General features: G+C 39.2%; 1 protein-coding gene across 2 annotated transcripts in view; it reads left to right on the top strand.

Moving 5' to 3' along the window:
• Positions 1-21,361, top strand: part of upb1 (ureidopropionase, beta) — a 193,407-nt gene that overhangs the window by 77,678 nt on the left and 94,368 nt on the right. For both annotated transcript variants that reach the window (XR_008361122.1, XM_053504040.1), the window contains exon 5: positions 1,098-1,259. Coding sequence is in view for 1 of the 2 variants with exons in the window: in XM_053504040.1 (XP_053360015.1) it covers positions 1,098-1,259 (162 nt within the window). In the remaining variant the exon portion in view is untranslated. The remainder of the gene's footprint in view (positions 1-1,097; positions 1,260-21,361) is intronic.

The raw sequence follows: 21,361 nt of genomic DNA, 5'->3' as shown, positions 1-21,361 counted from the left end.
AATTAGTACAATATACTTAACTATAATAGTAATGCAATCAAACTTAAATTATTTAGTACATTGTAATTGATTGTTTAATTAGATATAAAATCTGGGTTTACAGTACACGCATACAATATACTGGACTTTGGACATTTTATACATTCATTTACATACAGAAAATATTATATATAATTTTAAATATTGGTATCTGGTGCACTGCAGTGTCTATTTTTGTACAGAACACGTGAGCTACTTCCGTGATTTTTTTGCATCTACAAATGTTTGTAGAACCTCTGTCTGTTTTTAACTGCGGAAATTCCTAACTCAAATAATCTCCTGAAGTCGGGGATTGCCTGTATTTTTTAATTGTTTAAATGCTGCCCTTGGTTTTTAAGTGAACAAAATAATGCTATAAGGAATAGGCTACATTTAATTATTTATGTTCACGGGTCGTAGAGTTGAGCCACACAGAGCAGGTTCCTTCTTGGCTAAATGTTATCAGAGTTTGCAGAATCTGCAAAAAAAAGAAAAAGTGGATAAATAAAACTTCAGGTATGATCTACTCACTGGTTGAGGTAGCATGGCCTTTTTTAGGCCATTGGTGACGAGGGCATGGCATCCGCCGGTTGATTAATATATTGTTTATATGAACTCTTTTTTTTTAGATGAGCTTTATTGAACAGTGTAGTAAAAAAACACTAACAAAATATTTGTTTGCTGTCATGTATTACAGTACATTGAAATGATTCAATCAATATTATGTAGTGGAAGTGTAATGGCTTATAATATCAATGTTATGACTTATACAGTAAATAAAGTCCGTTAAAATAGTGTAAAATAGAAAAATTGTTTACCTGATTCTGTGTGGGTTAATAACATTGAACTTTTACATGAACAGTCATACCCATGTACTATTTACTCTACTGAAATTATTCCACCCCAAGCGAATATACTTTGTGTATAAGGAACTAATGCTTAATATTACTTTTATTAAATATATCTTTATTACAACATTAAGTAGAAGTATAGGCCAAACTATATTTAAGAAGAATAATTATTTAAATGATTCTGTTAATAATATATCTTTTGTATGTATTCTTTTTTTTTTTTTGTAGTTGGCAAAAAAATACAACATGGTGATAGTGTCTCCCATTCTGGAGAGGGATGAGATCCATGGAGGAATACTGTGGAACACAGCAGTTGTTGTCTCAAATACAGGGACTGTGCTGGGAAAAAGCAGGAAAAATCATATTCCACGTGTGGGAGACTTCAATGAGGTCAGTCTGGTTCTTATTTTTGTTTCTTCAGTCACATAGTGCCTGTTGCACAAAGACAAGTACAGTAGGTAGTCAACAGGGATGCCTATTACCGCTGTGCTCACCAGCGTGGCAAAACAACGGTGGCCAAAATAAATCAGTTGCATTTTAAAGTCATTTGTGAAATCACCGCCAGGTGGCAGAAAGTGACATTTTTACTCGCCGCAGTTTTAAAATATAATTACATCATAAAAAAGTCATAACAATATGTGTATCAAAGAAATACTACAGCGATGTTAATTTCCACATTTGAGTACTTTATACAACAAACATGAAAAATCTGAACCAGAGCTATTGATATTTACTGTACAATAATGAGTAAAAAAAACATTGCTTCAGTGTTGTTTAGACAGACGATCAAGTTCACTACCTGAAAATTTTATTTTTACAAGGAATGAACTGTTATATAGTCTATCTCTGTTTGTATCTGTTTATTGTTATTATTTTTTCAAGAATTTTACATTTAAAGAGATCAAACTTTAAACATAGAAATACAGTGGCACCTCGGATTATGAGCATAATTCTTTCCATAAGTGGGCTCGTATTTAAAAACACTTGTAAATTAAAGCGGATTTCCATATAAGAAATAATGAAAACTTGAATTATTCGTTCCACAGCCCAAAAAAAAACACATAAAAATAATTAATACAACATATAAAGTAAAAATATAATCAAATTAACCTGTACTTTACCTTTAAAAAAAAATTAATCTCAACAGATACTTGTTGCTGCTGTGTATATGTGTGTGTATATGTGTGTGTGTGTGTGTGTGTGTGTGTGTGTGTGTGTGAAGGTAAGGTAGGGGAAGGGAAGGTATCAGCCCTTCCTCTCCTTCTCTTCTCGTCTTGCAGGTAACCCCTTCTCCTTCCTTATTTGAGTTTCAAACACACACACACACACACACACACACACACATTAATGGAAATACTGTTTTATCAGAAAGATTAACAAGGAACAGCAAAATGTTTTACTGAACAAGAATAAGAATTACTGTTATTGTGTCACAAGTGTAGTTGTAATAGTTTATAAATAAAATCTTAACGCTCACTGTGTTAACATTTACTTTGCTTAAATTCGATGCAAATAAGAAACGCCTTTATTTCATTTAAATTCAAAATTTTTATGGTAATTTAAGTAATGTGATTATATATTCATTTAATGTTTCACCTGAGTTTCTTTGCTGCCACGTAAGCTGTGGCTCTTTAAACCTTGAGAGAATAAACTAACCCTATAGTCTGTATTCATAGCGGTAAAGCCAGAAAACATACAACCCTAATGCCTTAGCTGTGGGAGATGTGGCGGTAGAATCATTATTCTGGTTGAGTACGATCAGTGGTTCTTTCAGCTGTAAAAGGAAATGTGCTGATGCAGCAAAATAACTGGTTTAATTAACAAATAAGTCTTTGGGTTGTGCTGTTGAGGCTGTGATAGGTTTGGCACTCAGGCCCCTAAGCCTATGGATATCTCTCTCTCTTCATCTATCTCTCTCTCTCTCACACACACACACACACACAATTATATAACTGTTTTTATACTGTTAAATTATCAATGTGTAGTATTATGTCTATACATTGATATGACAAAGATGTCAGTATTTACCATCGTTGATGCTATCATGTAATTGTCAGAAGAGAAGCATATATTTTTCATGTTAAAGCGTGTATAAGTTTTTAGAGGTCACTCTGTGTATATGTTTATATACATTATATTGCCAAAAGTATTCACTCACCCATTTAAATCTTTGAATTCAGGCGTTACAAAACTTTTATGGTTACAGGCAGAGGTGGGTATAGAGTAGCCAAAATTTTTTACTTTAGTCTGGGTAGCTGTACTTATTGTACAACAACAATAATAATAATAATATTATTATTATTATTATTATTATTATTATATAAAATAATATTACTTAAGTAGAAGTAAACAGTAGTCATTTAAAATATTACTCACGTAATAGTAAAAAAGTATTCGGTGAAAAGACTACTTAAGCACTGATTAACTGTTTCACTGTTTGTAATGTGGAATAACTTTTTATAAATTATATAAGCAGCCAGCCAAAATCATAAAACAATGTATAAATTTCGACATTTTCAAATAATAAAAGACAGTGCAACCTCGGATTGTAAGCGTTATGCAGGACAGCAAATATTTTTAACAAATTTTTAATTGAAAAACGAACAAGTGTTGGTTTACAAGTACCGAGTATCATGTATCACTCATGCGCTTCTAGTTTGGATGTCACGTGATTCCCTGCTTAATGCGCGTCTCTTACTGATATAATCAACAATCTTGCACGTGTGTACTGTTTACTATAACACTGTGACCAAGTGTGTGTGTAAAACATTTTATTTTGTGTTTGTATACGTGTGAGTACAGTGCATAGGTAGTTTTTATCATAACACACGTGTGTGCGTGCATGTAAAGCAAAAGAAAGTCTCATTAGAGAGGTAAAGATAGATTTTCTTTCTCCTTGTATTAGCAAGGCAACTGCTCTTGGGTGTGCAACTAGGCAACTGCTCTTGGGTGTGCTCCTCCAGTGTGCCTAGGTTCACTGTGGGGGCCTGGCTTTTAACAGGCATTGCAGACGCAAGTGCCCAACCTGGCCACAGTAGAGGCATGCTCCTGCCTGGATCTGGCGTTGTTGTTCCTCTGGCGAGATCCGGGTTCGCCCCACCTGCATGGGCTCAACAGGAGCGACGACTGGCACGGTCAGTGTGGAAGGGGCCCCAGCCCTATGCCCGGGCTGACTTAGGGGGCGGTGTCTACGCCTGAGGCGCGAGTCCACTCACCCTGCGAGGTCCATCAGCCCATTCAGGTCTTCAGGAAGCTGCTGAGACACCAGCTGGTCCTTGACTGGCTCAGAAAGCCCATTCAGGAAGGTATCATAAAATTTTATGACGGCTGAGTAGAACTGTGTGAGCAGCTCCTGTGGCAGGTTGAATTTCTTTAGCTGGCGAAGGAAATACAACCTCTGGTGGGCCTTTTCAACAATAGAGTAAATGTGAATGTCCCACTTCAGTTCCTAAGAGATGGTCGTGCTCAGAAACCGGAATGACTCCACTGCTGTCACAGTGCTGTTCATGATGGTGAGTGGGGGAAGTGCAGGTGGGTTCCTCCTGAAGTCCACAATCATCTTCACTGTTTTGAGCGTGTTCAGCTCCAGGTTGTTGAGACTGCACCAGACAGCCAGCTGCTCAATCTGACTTCTGTAAGCAAACTCGTCACCGTCCTGAATGAGGCTGATGATTGTGGTGTCATTTGCAAATTTCAGGAGCTTGACAGTGGGGTCTGTAGAGGTGCAGTCATTGGTGTAGAGGGAGAAGAGCAGTGGGGAGAGAACGCATCCCTGAGGGGCTCCAATTCCGAATATATTGAATAAAACTCTAAATATATTAAATAGAATCTGAATATATTGAATGAAACTCTATATATATTAAATGAAATCTGAATATATTGAATGAAACTCTCTCTCTATATAGAATGGATTCTGAATATATTGAATGGAACTCTATATATATTAAATGAAAGTCTGAATATATTAAATCAAAGTCTGAATATATTGAATGGATTCTGAATATTTTGAATGAAACTCTATATATATATATATATTGAATGAATTCTGAATATGTTGAATGGATTTTGAATATATTGAATAAATTCCGAATATATTGAATGAAACTCTATATATATTAAATGAAAGTCTGAATACATTGAATGGATTCTGAATATATTGAATGAAACTCTATATATATTGAATGAAAGTCTGAATATATTGAATGAAACTCTATATATATTGAATGGATTCTGAAAATATTAAATGGATTCCAAATATATTGAATAAAAAGTCTGAATATATTGAATGGATTCTGAATAAATTAAATGAAACATGACGTCATTGAAACACAGCGCCGTCTTTAGGAGAAATAAGCGAGTCCACGAGAAACTTGGTTGCTGTCAACATGTTAGTAAGTGTGTGTACGGCCCAAAGTGGTGCCATAAGCCGCATTGAATATCATATTTCCACATTCGAATACGTTTAAACCCGCCACGAGCTGTTATTATTTTTTTCTTCATAATGTGTCACAGCTGCATTTGGGTTTCCCAGTTAATTTGCGTTGTATTTAAGCCCAGAGTTTCTTCAGTTTCTTTGTGGCTTGCTCTAATTCATTTCGCCCTCAGTGAATGAACTTGGCTACGAGCTCGCCTTATGCCTAATTCTATTGTTTGCACATCAACTGGACTCTTAACTGTTTCGGCTTGATTGCCTTTGTTTTTGGTTTGAATACGAATCAGTGAGTGTAACCGTCTTCACTCTCACTACCAAACATCACTTTATACAACACTAGTGTAAGTACTCAGACGTGGAAAAGAGGAGGAAATGGACTTTGGGCCGTACACGCACTGACTAACATGTTGAACATCTCTTCATTTCTTAGAATCGTAGCAACCAAGTTACTCGCTGACTCACTCATTCTTTCTAAAGATGGCGCTGTGTTTTGATGACGTCATGTTTCAATCAATATATTCAGACTTTTCATTTAATATATTCAAAATCCATTCAATATATTCAGAATCTATTCAATATATTTAAACTTTTCATTCAATATATATTTATAGTTTTCATTCAATTCTCTCGTGAATATTTTCCCAAACGGCTTGCCATAATATATATAGAGTGTGTGTATATATATATATATATATATATATATATATATATATATATATATATACACACTCTTAAAACTTGATTTTGATGACTACAGCATATGAAAATCAAAAATCAAATATCTTAAAGGGGTCATACGGTCCTACATGCCCTTTTTCAAGCTGTTTGGACTGAAACGTGTGTTAGGAAAGTGTGTACACAACCACTCTACAATGATAAAGAGCCGCCCAGTGATTTCCTTTTTATTTATTAAAATAAGATGCCCCTTCTGAAATCAGGCCAATCTCAAATGCCTGTTGGTGTGACGCCACACCGACAGAGACCGCTCCTACTATAGTTGATTGACACTGGTGTTTTACCAAAGACCCGCCCCGAGTGAGATGAAAGCTGTTGGCAATTGTTTCGACGCTGGAGCAAAATGTCGCCTAAGTGAGTGTGGTGTACAGTTGTTGGGTGTAATAGTGAACACAGCAGTCATCATTTACTACCAACATCTGAGCCGATAAGGACACAGTGGCTGAATTTTGTTTTTGAAGCTAATGTCCCCGCCGATCTACATAAATGCATTCATGTTTGCGCTAATCATTTTTCACCAGACTGCTTTATAAACGCGGGTCAATATAAAGCAGGTTTTGCTAGGAAGCAGCTCCTAAAAAAGGAAACTGTACTAATGCTTCATGTTCCTGTTTCATCTTCACCAGGCTCGGCGAGTGTAACTTCTTTTTTTATGAATCTTTGCAGATCGCCTTTTCTAATAATTATGATGAATGCGGAATGTAAGTTAACTTAACCTCTCATATATCTTCTAAATAAAGTTTAATTTACAAAACCACTGGACTTACAAACTTACTTAAAAACACAAGACGTTTCAGTGTTCATCCAAACACCTTCATCAGTTGTTTGGTGCACAGGAAGTAACTCTGGCAACTGTAGACACAAAGGGGTCACATGATCTAAATCACATGACAGGTGTTAGTCCAATTGTGTGCCAGAGAAGATGGTGCTCCAGCAGCTTAAACAGATTTCCCCTCCCCTGCCTGGGAGGGAGAGGCAGTTGGCTTGTCTGCAAAGCGCCGGGGCAATGTTCTCAAAACAGCATTGTATGATGAGGACAAATGATGTTGCAGTCTCCCACCTCTGTTTAAAGAAGGTCGCTCTACTTTCACATAGATGGCCTCCTTGACGCCTCTCTCAAACCATCCATCCTGTCTGTCCAAAATATGAACATCTTGATCTTTAAAACTGTGTTGCTCTTTTTGTAAATGGGTAAAGACAGCCGATACTTGTCCCAAAGAATTCTCCCTCCTATGTTGAGACATACGTTCACTGAGTATCTGTTTTGTCTCCCCAATAGGGTCTTTTACTCTTGGTGTTTCCTGGTTTTGGGTCATTTAGTTTGTTCTTTTGTGCTTTGATGAAGGCCCATTTAGGGTAGTGACATTGTTTCAATGCTTTTTCTCTATGTCTCTGTTCTTTATTTCTTGCCCACTGGTTGGTGGGTATGGTCCCCACTCTGTGTTGTAAAGTGCGGATTACTCCCAGTTTGTGCTCCAGAGGATGGTGAGAGTCTAACATCAGGTACTGGTCAGTATGGGTGGGCTTTCGATAAACCTCTACTTGCAGGTCTCCTTCATTCCCCAGGGTTATCCCACAGTCTAGGAACGGGAGTTGATTTTCTCTCATCTCCTCTTTAGTGAACTTGATGTAATCATTCACAGAATTGATGTGATCAGTGAAGGGGCCCACTTTATTGATCTTGATCTTCACCCATGTGTCATCCACATACCTAAACCAGTGAGTTGGACGGGTTCCACTGTAAGCCTCCAACGCCTTCCTCTCTACTTCCTCCATATAGAGGTTGGCCACAATGGGAGACACAGGGGAGCCCATAGCACAACCATGTTTCTGTCTATAAAAGACATCTTTATATTTAAAGTAGGTGGTATTCAAAAATAACTCCAACAAAGTGCTCACCTGGTCCGGGTTGAGCTGTGTTCTCTCCCTTAACATGGGGTCATGACTCAAACGACTCCTGACTGTCTCAACCGCCAATACTATTGGCACACATGTGAACAGGGATGTCACATCGTATGACACCATGGTTTCATCACCCTGCAATGACAATCCCCTGATTTTGTCCTCAAAATCCATAGAATTATTTACATGGTATGGAGTATTACCAGCCAGTGGGGCTAGTACAGTGGCCAGGTATTTTGCAATATTATATGTAACTGAATTTATACTACTGACAATTGGTCTGAGGGGGTAATTGTCCTTATGTATCTTTGGTAAACCATACAAACAAGGTGTGGTGTCTCCTGCATACAAGTGGTAGTATAACTTGCGGTCTATCACTCCTTGTTTTTCTAATGACTGTAGACAATTAATCACTTGTTTCTTGTATTTGCTGGTGGGGTCTCTCTTAAGAGTTTCATATGTGTTGTGATCGCTCAACAGGGTGGTCACCTTGGAATGATAGTCATCTGCATTTAGCACCACTGTACATCTCCTCTTGTCCGCTGGCAAGATAATGATGTTAATATCCTTGCTTAGAGATGTCAGGGCCCTTTTTTCCTGTGTGGATGAACACTGAAACGTCTTGTGTTTTTAATTACGTTTGTAAGTCCAGTGGTTTTGTAAATTAAACTTTATTTAGAAGAAACTTCTACCTGGATGAATGAATCTCCACAGACATATTAACCTCTCATGGTTATGTCATCTTCTCTATGTACATCCGTCTCTATATAATTCCTAATTGCACGTTTATAATAAACAATGCATTAAGGTCATTGTCTAGTTGCAAACTGTGTACATAGTCGGAAAACTATATTATGCTTACCTTTGTAATGCTAGATGGTTTATAACAGTGTCTGTCAATGATTAAGAAGTCATGTAAACACATCAGTAAACACATCGCGTTCGTATCTCTCTCAGTACGCTACTTACCCTGTGTTAGCTTCTCCGCTTTTTTTGTTGTTGTTGCTCGCGGCAGCGTAACAGCCCGTTAATTCATGCCCATGCAGTGAAGAGAAAGACAAACGAGTCGATGCATGTGTTTCAAATGTTCTTTTAATTTCTGCGTTGTCAGGCAATATTACAAACTTCCGGGTGGTTTCCGTACTTAAATCAAACCAAAAACTACTTAAGAAAACAGGCTCAGGCTCTATATTCCAGCTTATCACACATTTTAGCATTTTCGCACTTTGGACTGCATTACCCACAAAGCATTGCCCGCACTGGACTACACTCCCGTGGCAGTGTGTTGTGAAGACACGCCCCACAGAACTGTCATTAGTATTTAAAGAAGCATGTACTGAAATATGTTGCTGAGTACAGAGCTACTTTTTATTATTACTTTTTATTCTTGTCCAAAATGCCACTACACAAAGAGAATAACTGACCATTGTGTTGTTAGGAACTTTTTCAGAAACCAGGAGACGTTGGGATGTCATTCAAGCAGAAGTTACTCTTTATTGAGAACTCGCCGAGCGTCGCTGTAGTCATCCAAATCTGACAGAAAACTTAGCTCTGGAGAGTTTATACTTTACAAGAGGGAGGGATACAGTGAGGTGGAGACAACCTAAACAAAGCATAGTCTAGTACAGGAGTTAGCTGGTAACGGAAGTTCCCCAGACCTGATCTCATCAGCATAACTGTAGCTTTCAAATGCATAGGTGCTAATCTAATCAGCCTGACAGTATCACCCAAACCTTTACATTCTCATAGAGACAAAGGCACCGCCTGGCCTTGAGATTAGCATTCACATTGACTCTGGGACCCTACCCAGTGGTCAGGGAAGTACATAAAGACAAAAGGTTAATGTCTCTGACACCTGGGGTACCAGACTTGATCTTCTTAGAATGTCACCAACTTTACCTTAAAATGTAAAACCCAATGTACATAACTTGTTCAGTTTATATACTATTACGTTGGAAGCTAGATTTAACATTTTATAAATTTGTAATCCTACAGTTCCCCCTTTAAGAGTTCTAATAACTCTCACCAAATACAAATTTAGACATTTAATTCTTGTAACTTGTGATCGTTACAGGCACATAGCACTTGTTCTGTTGTTGATTGCAGTGATGAATGCCATAATGACATATAAACAAACATCTAGCTAGTGTCTGTGAAGTTCAGGGGGGTCAGGGGTAGCTCAGTGGTTAAGGCATTGGACTACGGTTCGGAAGATCCCAGGTTCAAACCCCACAACCACCAAGTTGCCACTGTTGGGTCCTTGAGCAAGGCCCTTAACCCTCAACTGCTCAGATGTGTAATGAGATAAAAATGTGAGTCGCTCTGGATAAGAGCGTCTGCCAAATGACTAAATGTAAATGTAAATGTAAGTTCTTATGGATAATAGTCTTTTCTGGTTGGAGCGGCCATTTCTACTTGATGGGTGTAGGTTATTTGTTGAATGAAACACTTGATACTGTGGACGCATAGATAGTACACCTGAAGAAAAAACAGCAGCAGAATTGCTATTTTCTTGATTCACAGCCAGGGATTCTCCAACATGTCTCCAAACCATGAAAACTTAATCTGTAACGATCACTTTTTCAGAGACCAGGAGACGTTGGGATATCATTTAAGCAGAAGTCACTCTTTATTGAGAACTCGCCGAGCGTCGCTGTAGTCATCCAAGTCTGACTGAAAACTTAGCTCTGGACAACTTTACAAGAGGGAGGGATACAAAGAGGTGGAGACAACCTAAACTAAGCATAGTCTAGAACAGGAGTCAGCTGATAACGGAAGTTTCCCAGCCCTGATCTCATTAGCATACCAGTGGCTTTCAAATGCATAGGTGCTAATCTAATCAGCCTGACAGTATCACCCAAACCTTTACATTTTCATAGAGACAAAGGCACAGCCACTTAGGCTCTAATGGCTTGTTCTTGAATGATTTTATCATGACCCACTGACCTGGGATGATTGTGTGTCCACCTTCTGGTTGAGTCTGCCAACACGACTCAACTCTCTCTCTGGCACTTTGTACTGCCTTTGTGAGGTTTTCACAGTAAGCAATCAGGGCATCTGAAGCAAAGTGTGATCAATCACACCTGGCATTTGCATTGGGCGTCCAGTAATAATCTCATGAGGGCTCAGTCCTACTGATCTATTAGGTGATGCTCTCATACTACACAGTACCGTGGGCAGCGCTTCAACCCATGGTACTCCTTCCTGATGCATTTTGCTTAGCCTGGCTTTGATTGTTCTGTTTCCTCGTTCAACCTGTCCTGATGCTTGTGGTCTGTATGGGCAGTGAAGATTCCACTTAATCTTCAACATTTTAGACACTTCCCTGACTACCTGTCCTGTAAAATGTGTTCCCTGATCTGAGTCGATGTAATCTGGTAATCCCCATCTGGGAACGAAATCAGTAATAAGACATTTAGCAGTATGTGCAGCTGTAGCACGTCCTGTTGAAGCTTCTATCCATCTTGAGAATTTGTCTATTACTACCAAGACGTCAGTTTTTCCTTTACAAGGAGGTAACGATATGTAATCAACTTGCAAGTGACAAAATGGTCCTGGTGGAGCTGGAGTATGTTTTGCTGCTGTAGTTACTGCTGGCACATCGTTATTGTTCTGACATGTAACGCATCTCTTGACTGTTTCGATGGCTACAATTCTGAATTTAGGATTCCTCCATTGATTTGAGAATCTGTGATTCATCGTCGCTGGACCACTGTGACCCAAATTGTGTATTTGTTGTGCCAAATATGGCAGCAGTGATTCAGGAGCGACATACTTTCCCCCTTTGGTCCAGCAGCCAGATGAATCCACTGTGGCTCCCTTGTCCAACCATGTCCATGCTTCATATAGAGGGACGTCTTTGTACAGATCAATGATCGATTCAGGAGGCAGAATGGTCTTCTGTGCTGTACTACCTGAACACACTTGTACAGTTGCATAGAAACAAGCCTGTTTAGCAGCTACATCAGCAAGAGCATTACCTTTAGCTTCCATTGTGTTAGTCGTGAGATGTGCTTTCACTTTGATCACAGCTAATTTCTTTGGAAGTTTCATAGCAAACATTAGATCTTTTACTAATCTAGCATGCTTAATGGGGGATCCAGCAAAAGTTAGAAACTGTCTACTTTGCCAAATGACACAAAAATCATGAATTACTCCAAAAGTATACCTGGAATCAGTGTAGGTATTTGCAAGTGACCCTGAAGCTAGTGTGCATGCTCTAGTTAAGGCTACTAGTTCTGCAGCTTGAGCTGAAAAATTATCTGAAAGATGACCTGAAGCTACCACTTCAGTGATGGAAGTTACTGCGTAACCTGCTCATTTATGGCCTTCAAAACTTGAACTGAACCATCAACAAACAACTCCAATTTTGCATTCTCTATAGGAGTTTCTGCTACTTCACTTGTGGGTGTATATGTAAGTGTAACACAGTCGTGAGTCATTTCTCCTCCATTCTCTAACACAACTTCAGTGATTGCAGACATCATACATGTAGATGGATTTGTAACTGACGCACGCTGTAAAACAATGTTCGGGGCTGTGAGGGTCGTTAACCAATTTCCCCACCGAGAAGAGGTGACAGTAGTGACTTTTTCTTGATTCATTAGTGCAGGCACTGCATGAGGGCATCTTACATTGACGGTCTGTCCTAACACCATTCCTGATGAAGCTTGAAGTGCTAGATGAACTGCTTGCACGACTCTAAGACATGGGCCCATACCTTAATGTCAAGTTTACCAGAATAGTAATGAATTGGGCGGAAACTGCCCCCATGATCTTGCATCAGACATGCAGTCATAAAGCCTAAGTGTTCATGAACATAAAGCACAAAGGGCCTATCAGATTGTGCAATTCCTAATGCGGGTGCTTGACATAATGCACTTTTTAAAGCATTGAAAGCTTTAAGATAAATTTCTCCCATACAAACAGTATCAGAATCTTTAGTCTGACCTTTCAACAAGTCATAGAGCGGTTGAGCAATCACGGCATAGTCCTCAATCCAAGGTCTACAGTAACCAGCTGTTCCTAAAAATGATCTGAGTGTTTTAATGGTAGTAGGCGGAGGTATTGCTTTGACTGAAGCGGCTTGATCCTGTGTAATAGATCTATGCCCTGTACCAATTGTTTGACCCAAAAAAAGTGACTTGGTTTTTTGCCACTTGAGCTTTGTGAAGGCTGCATTTGTGTCCTTTTGCATGCAAGTAGTCTAACAATGCTGCCGATTCAATTTGATGAACACCATGGTCTGTTGAGGCAATCAAAATATCTTTTGCAGTGGAAAAAGCATAATGTCAAGCACCTTAATGGAACGGCCTACCCAAGGTAACGAACACTCACTTTACAACACTGAAAAGTGGAGCCTCAGGGTAGAATGCCACTTTAGGCAGATATTATAGAAATGTTTGCGAAGAGTCATAGGCAATTTTCCTCACCTCCGCGCAATGTTTCTTCGTTCGATGGTGACCCTCTTGAGTTCACGTCCTTTGTAAGAGCCTTTAAACACATCATTGAAACCAGAACTGATAGCAATGCGGATAGGCTGTACTATCTTGAGCAGTATACTGAAGGACAGCCTAAGGACCTTGTAAAAGGCTGCCAGCTCATGCCACAAATAATCGCTACAATGCTGATGCAAAAGGCACTTAACTGGCCGGAAATAAAGTCAGAGGACAGAAAGTCGCTGACCACTTTCTCCCTGTTCCTGATAAACTGTCACAATATTATGTCAAGCATTGACTACATGGATGAGTTAGATAATGCCACCAACTTGAGGACTATCGTCTCAAAACTGCCCTACAAACTGTGTGAAAGATGGAGGAACCACGCATACAAGCATGAAAGGCGCATCCAAACAAGAGCCAAGTTTGTGCAGTTGATGGAGTTCGTAGAGCAAGAAGCAATGGTCATGTCCAACCCACTTTTTCGGCGACCTGCAACAAATCTTCTCCAGGGCTCAAGCAAAAAAATTTGAAAGGAAAAAGAGGTAGCAGCTTTGCAACAGGCATGAAACAGGTTGGTAAAAATCATAAAGACTCGATTACAGTAAAGAGTAGTGGTGCATCAGTAAAGAGTAGCGGTGCATCAGTTATTAGTGCCTTTACTAAACCTTGTGCATTCTGTGTGAAACAGCATACCCTAGATGAATGCTACCAGTTTAACGGCGAGACATTTAAGGACAAATTGGACTTTTTGAAAAGGAATGGATTCTGCTTTAGATGTTTAGTAAAAGAACACTTAAGCAAAGACTGCACAAAGAAAATTACATGTCAGTTGTGCTCAAAGAAACATCCTTGCATGCTACACATTGCAGCACAAGACACAGCTCAAGAGATCGTAAAAGCTGACGAAACTGAACCAGTTAAAACACTGCCTGTTACAGTGAGTCATGAAACAAGCGCGTGCACTGGGGCTGGAGATGATTGCATTCTCTCCATAGTACCTGTTAACATAAACTCCAATAAAGGTAATAAGACAGTAGAAGTGTACTCCTTTATGGACCCAGGTAGTTCTGCTACCTTTTGTACAGAGTCATTAGCAAGGCGATTAAACGTACAAGGTAAAAAAAATTACGTTATGTTAAGCACCATGAACTCGAGGAAACAAGTAGAAAGTTATGTGCTTACTGACTTGAGGTTAGTGGTCTGGAAGAAAACATTTGTGTTGAACCCCCCAAAGTGCTCACACAAAAGAGCATCCCAGTCTCAGTGGAAAACATTCCACAACAGCACAAAATTGATAAGTGGCCATACCTCAGCGAAGTAAAACTGCCACAGATTAATGCTAGAGTTGAAATTCTCATAGAGCATAGGAATTCTCCTAGAACCACGGTGAGAACAGCAGACACAATAGGCCATATGCAGTAAAGACCGGTCTTGGATGGACCATAAATGGATCTCTTCGAGAGTTGGTCGAGGAAGGCACGTGTGACAATGAGCAAGCGAGCGTCGCTAACAGAATTGCCATTATAAGAGAGTCAACCAAGCCACAGCAGTGGAGGTATGTCAACACTTTAAAAAACCCAGTTGACGCTGCTTCTAGAGGAGTTTCCTGTAAAAAATTCATGTCAACAACAATTGGATCCATAGTCCCTCCTTTCTCAAAGAACCAGAGAGTAAATGGCCTGAAAACATTCATGATCTGCCCATTAAAGAGGATGACATTGAGATTAAACATTCAGCCTCAGTGAATCTCGTAAAGACTACAGAGAGCACAGATGCCGTGAGTAAATTGATTAACTATCATTCTGACTGGTACAAGTTGAAAAGATCTGTTGCCTGGATTCTTTGCGTTAAGAACATGCTTAAACAGTAAACAAAAAGGACTCAGGGACAAGCAAATAACTTAATAACAGAAAACCATAAGTCTCTAACAATTTAGGACATAATAAGGGCAGAAAACAAAGTTATTAAGTTCGTTCAAAACCAAAAATTCAAAGACGAAATTTCCATGTTACAAAAGGGTAATGTATCCGTAAAAAGAAACAGTTGTCTCTCCAAACTAGACCCAGTACTGCAGGATGGAGTGCTAAGAGTCGGAGGACGTCTTGGTAGGTGCAATGCCTGAGCATGTAAAACACCCAGTCATTATACCCAAAGACTTACACATTACAACTTTAATCTTAAAAGACATTCATGCACAGGTCGGACATTGTGGAAGGAATTATATGCTTTCAAAATTGCGGCAATATGATAAAAAAATATTTCATTCTTGTAATTTGTTGTTGTGTTTATTTCATTTCAGTCTATTAGTTAAGCATTAAGTATCATACTCATAATTCGTATTGTGACATCATTTCATGAGTTGTTCTGTGACATCATTCCACAGTTATATAGCTGCATGTCTATCAAGCACGTTAGCTGTTCAGTTGTGGTTAAGACACGGAAGGATACAGAAAGGTTTGGAGAACACAAGCTTTTGACCGTGAGACTGTAAGATAAAAGATACAGTAAAATGAGTTGTTGTAACTGTAATCTATCGAAGCTTTAATCTGCAACTGTAATCTACTGAAGCGACTTGTCGTGACTACAGTGGATTTATGCAAAAAACTGTAACAATCGTTGTACTTTGATGTTAAAAAATAAAACAAGAGACAAAAAAATCAACGAAACGTCTGGAGTCATGAGTGACACTGTGTAACAAAAAGGACATGCGTCAGAACTTGTGAATAACATGCACGTACAGTCATTGTGATGAATTAGTTACTAATTAGCTACATAGCTACTCACAGCCCCAACAATTAGTTTTTTTCCTGTTCCTGTTGTGCCCTTAGAAGAGCCTGCGCAAGCTGTCCTAAAGTTTGAGTAGACAAAGCTGGAACTACTTCAGGGTTGTAGGCAGGCTGAGAAGGAGTAGAATTATGCATAGTATTTCTTCTACCATCTTGCAATTTCTTCCGACACCTTTTCTCCCAATGTCCCAGTTTTCCACAGTAGTTACACTTGCTTTCTCTTTTAGGCCATCTATTGTTGTGGTCTGTTGTGCTAAACGAAGCTGCTGCTACTCTCACCTTTGCCTTAACATCTGCATCCCTTTCCCAGGCAGCTAACCTGTCGAGATTACTTCTGAGAGTCATGGAAGACCAAGTTAGATCTAGAAATGGCAATGCTTTTCTGTACTTGGCTATAAGGCCATCTGATCAGATGCGGACTAGGGGTCCCTTATCATTAAGCACACTCTCAGAATCCTCAAATATTCCACTGTAAGTTACAGCTGACTGACAAAACCGTTCAGTGTATACATTTACAGATTCTTCTTTCTTCTGCACACAATTAGAAAATTCTTAAGAGCAGGATTACAAGGGTACCAGACTTGATCTTCTTATGGCGCTTTTCCACTGCATAGTACGGCACGGCACGGTTCAGTTCAGCTCACTTTTGGGGGTTTTCCACTGGGAACAGTACCTGGTACCTGGTCCTTTTTTTAGTACCACCTCAGCCGAGGTTCCAAGCGCGCCGAACCGTTACCAAAACGTGACGTGTAAACTCTGCTGGTCACTGATTGGGCGGAAAAAATCGTCATTACTGCGTCACTGAACTTGCGTCACGAGACACAACAGAACCACTAGTATTATTAGCAGAGCCAGCGAAGGATCGGACACACCTTTTTGTACTGTATTAACTAAAAAAAATGGCTGTTTCATGGTCTATTGAGGAAGTACAGACGTTCCTCTCGTTGGTAGCCGATCCAGCGAGAGCTTGATGGGGCGACGCGGAATGAAAAAAGTTTTTCAGGAGGTCGCGAAGCTCTTGACCGCACACGGCTACCATCGGACTTACAAACAGTGTACGGACAAGTTAAAAAAGTTTTAAAAAATGAAGAGCGACTACAGAGGTATAAAGGACCACAACAGCCGGAGTGGTTCAAACAGGCGGTCGTGGAAGTGGTTCGGCCAAATGGACGCAATCTACGGAGGTAGACCAACGAGCAATGGAAGGGAGGGTGCCCTGAACTCGGCCAAGCCATTGTTGTTGGAGAACACGATCGAGGATGGTACGTTGTGTTTTTATAACGCTTGAAATCCTAACTTTACTGATTTTATTGACCGTCGATGCTTATTTTATATCGCAATTTGACTGTAAAATCATGGCCTTAATGAAGCACGAACTCCTAGTAGCTAACATGTATCAGTGGTAGTGCTATTGTTCATAATGTTCATGTTTTTTTGTTGTTGTTGTGTTGCAGTAATTTGTGCATTCCCAACTGATTAGATAAACTTTGCGTTTCAGACTCATTGTCCACGATCGATTCACTTGCACTTTCTACATGCAACGACGACGACTCCTCTTCCCAAGCGGTGCTAGCAGCGTCTCCACCACGCCCGCCAGCACCATCGGCCTCCAGCTGCACGACGACACCGCAGCGTGTGTTAACGGGTACAATACACATTTGATACTTCATATATCATATGTACAAATAGGATATCACAATATAGGATATATATCCTTATAAACCGTGTCTCATGAATTACTGTTGCTTACCATAAATAGTATAATACCATAAATAATATTATACAATACCATAGATACTGTAAATGTAATTGAGTAAAATCAAATGAATTTCAAAAATAATTTCTCTCATTCTCACTCCAATTTTCTACGCTCTGTTCCAGGCAAGAGGAAACGGAGCAATTGCCTGGACAAGCATCCCCATCCCTCGCTTGTTTGGCCTCTTCCAGTGCCATCGGTTCAGCTCCTGCTGCTCAATGTCTGCCACCTGCATCTCTCTTAATGCAGCAAGATGTTGGCTGACGGGAATAGAACTCTCTTGCTGACTAATGCCATAGGTGTTTGTTTTTGTGTTTTTTATTATTTTTTTTTGATAATGTTTGCACTACATGTCTGCACACTGTTAACAGTTTCTTCTGTTAACGTTAAAATTTATTTTGTTCTACTTGTCTGTTGTATGTCCGTTGTGCACTACATATATGTGCACACTGTTTAAAGTTTACAGTTTATATTTTCACTACTTATATTTTTCTTTTTTGCACCTTGTAGATTTTTAGTGTTTTCTGGTCATATTTTTACCTGTAAAATTGTGTTGTGCTTCAATAAAAACAATCTGATCAAATACGTGTAGCCCAAGACTATATTAAAAATTTATTATTGTATGAGCAGGTAAAGTACCTCCTGATAAAGACAAATGGTTAATGCCGACACAATACAAACCAAAAAAAAAGGTATACACTGTAAAGTTTGAAATGGTGTTTAAAAATTTATTGATAATACACTTTACAGAACATGCTACGTGAATAGTTAGCTACTCAAGTAACGCATCAGACCTGCACGGACATCCCTGCCCTCCTCCTCTACAGCCTGTGGCACTGCCACCATAGTTTCTGCTGCTGGGGGTAAATCCCAAGCATTCTCATAGGCCTCACCATGACTCTCACAAAGGTTATGTAGAGCACAACATGTCAGCACCATGGACTACACAAGGTTGACAGCATAGTCATTTTTCATAATGCATCGCCATCTTCCTTTTAATCGACCGAAGGCATTAACCACAACGCGTGCTGGTTAACGAATTAGCTCTGGGACCAACATGGTTTCTGCTGCTGCACAGAACTCCTGAACACACCGACACAGTTGTTATGCTTACACCTTTCTTTAAAGGTACACACACACGGAGGTTTGTGTCCCGTCGCTCCATCGGTGGACGCAGTTTGTTGCATAAGTGGATGAATGTTTCTTCAGACATTCTAAAGTTCTCCAGCCACTGAGTGTTTGTAAAACCGGGAACAATCACATCCCACCACTCTGAAGCACGATCTGTAATATACAGAATCTGCATTTTAATGTTACACTGGCAGTTAAGTTTATTATATGCTTAGCAACAGTGATAAAAGTTAGCTAGTGATGTGCTTTTTTTAGATGCTTACACTTGTGCGTCATCGAGATAAGTTGTCGGTGTCTTCGTGTTGTTGTAAAAGTTCCCAAACTCTCTTGTCTTTTTTAGCTGTGTTTTCTTTGGCTGCCATCAGCCTCTTTTGAAACAAACTCTTTCGTCTTGCTGTTAAAAACATCCACATGCCGAGAATGAAGAACACCATTCCGTCCATATGCTCCATTGTTGTGTGTTTGTTGTGGCGCGTTTAGATGATGTCACGGCAGTAGAGGCGGCGCAACTATGACAACACGTGAATAATCCCGGCCACTCTAAAGCGGTACTAAACTGCAGTGGAAACGCAAACTGAGTCTAACTGAGCCGTGCGGTGTCGTGCCGAGCCGTGCCGAGCCGAGTCGTACCACGCAGTGGAAAAGCGCCATTAGTGTCACCACCTTTACCTTAAAATGTAAAACCCAATGTACATAACTTGTTCAGTTTATCACCATTACGTTCGAAGCTAGATTTAACATTTTATAAATTTGTAATCCTACATTGTCTTAAAATAACAACTGGTTGTTGTTTTTGTTGTTACTTAATTACCTAATTCCATATGTGTTATTTCATTATTACAGTAATCTTTAGTATTGTTCTGGAATGTAGAAAAATAAAAAAAGCTGTGCTAAAAACAGGCTTTTTTCAGCTGTATATTGTGGTGCTAAATTATTTAGGGCTTTGTAGACAATTAAGACCTTAAGCAGACCCTGAACTGCACAGAGAGTCAATGTAGGGATCCCAAGACAGGAGCTACACTCAACAAAAATATAAATGCAACACCTTTGTTTCTGCTCCAATTTTTCATGAGATGGACTTAAAGATCTAAAATTCATTCCAGATACACAATATTATCATTTCTCTCAAACATTGTTTACAAATCAGTCTAAATGTGTGATAGTGAGCACTTCTGCTTTGCTGAGATAATCCATCCCACCTCACAGGTGTGCCACATCAAGATCTGACATCATGAGTAGTGCACAGGTGTACTTTATATTGCCCACAATAAAGGCCCCCCTGGAATGTGCAGTTTTTTGCTTTATTGGGGGTCTGGGGACTCAGAACTGGTCAGTATCTGGTGTGACCACCATTTGCCTCATGCAGTGCAACACATCTTCTTCGCATAGAGTTTATCAGATTGTCAATTGTGGCCTGTGGAATGTTGGTCCACTCCTCTTCAATGGCTGTGCAAAGTTGTTGGATATTAGTGGGAACTGGTACACGCTGTCGTATACGCCGGTCAAGCACATCCCAAACATGCTCAACGGGTGACATGTCCGGTAAGTATGCTGGCCATGCAAGAACTGGGACATTTTTAGCTTCCCATATGAAAAAAACCTGCATGATTCATATAAAGCAATCTTATATATTCCTTACTTAAACAGGTCAGAATTACATTCTATGTTTCATGTAAGTCCAATACATGTCTGATGCAAAATCAGACCGATTATGGCCACTTTCATACTAAAAAGCACACATACAACCTGTAGGGGATTTTTGGGGTGATATATAAATACTGTATGAAGTCTTATATGAGTTTTACATGACAATAGTGTGCAAATATGTATGGTATTAGTAAAAAATAAAGGAAATTACTAATATTCATATACAAATCATGTAAAGTTCTTATACTGCATTGTATGCTAATCTTATAAAAGTCATATAGGATTAGTTACATTTTGTTTATGTTTCATACAGATTTCATATTGTTTTAATAGGGAAATTGTGTGCCTGCTCTTTAAACTTTATATGATTCCACCTAATTCCTTATATTACAGCAATTAAATTACTATAAATCTACATATAATTATTATACATAATTTAAGTCAATATTAAGATATGTCTGCATATACTAATTATATACGATTTCAGTCAATGACTTATACAAACTTGCAATGGACCACTTTTATTTCAACTCAAGCAAAGTGACATACAATCAATTTATACTCCTCATAAGTTCAATTCCAACTTGATAGCAAACAGAACTTTGCCCAGGAAAAACAAAATACCCTGAATACATTTACATTTAGGCATTTGGCAGACGCTC

This window comes from Clarias gariepinus, chromosome 9 (genome assembly GCF_024256425.1).
Source record: "Clarias gariepinus isolate MV-2021 ecotype Netherlands chromosome 9, CGAR_prim_01v2, whole genome shotgun sequence".
Lineage (NCBI taxonomy): Eukaryota > Metazoa > Chordata > Actinopteri > Siluriformes > Clariidae > Clarias > Clarias gariepinus.
The sequence above is the reverse complement of the archived record's forward strand: the minus strand, read 5'-3'. Positions and strand labels throughout refer to the sequence as shown.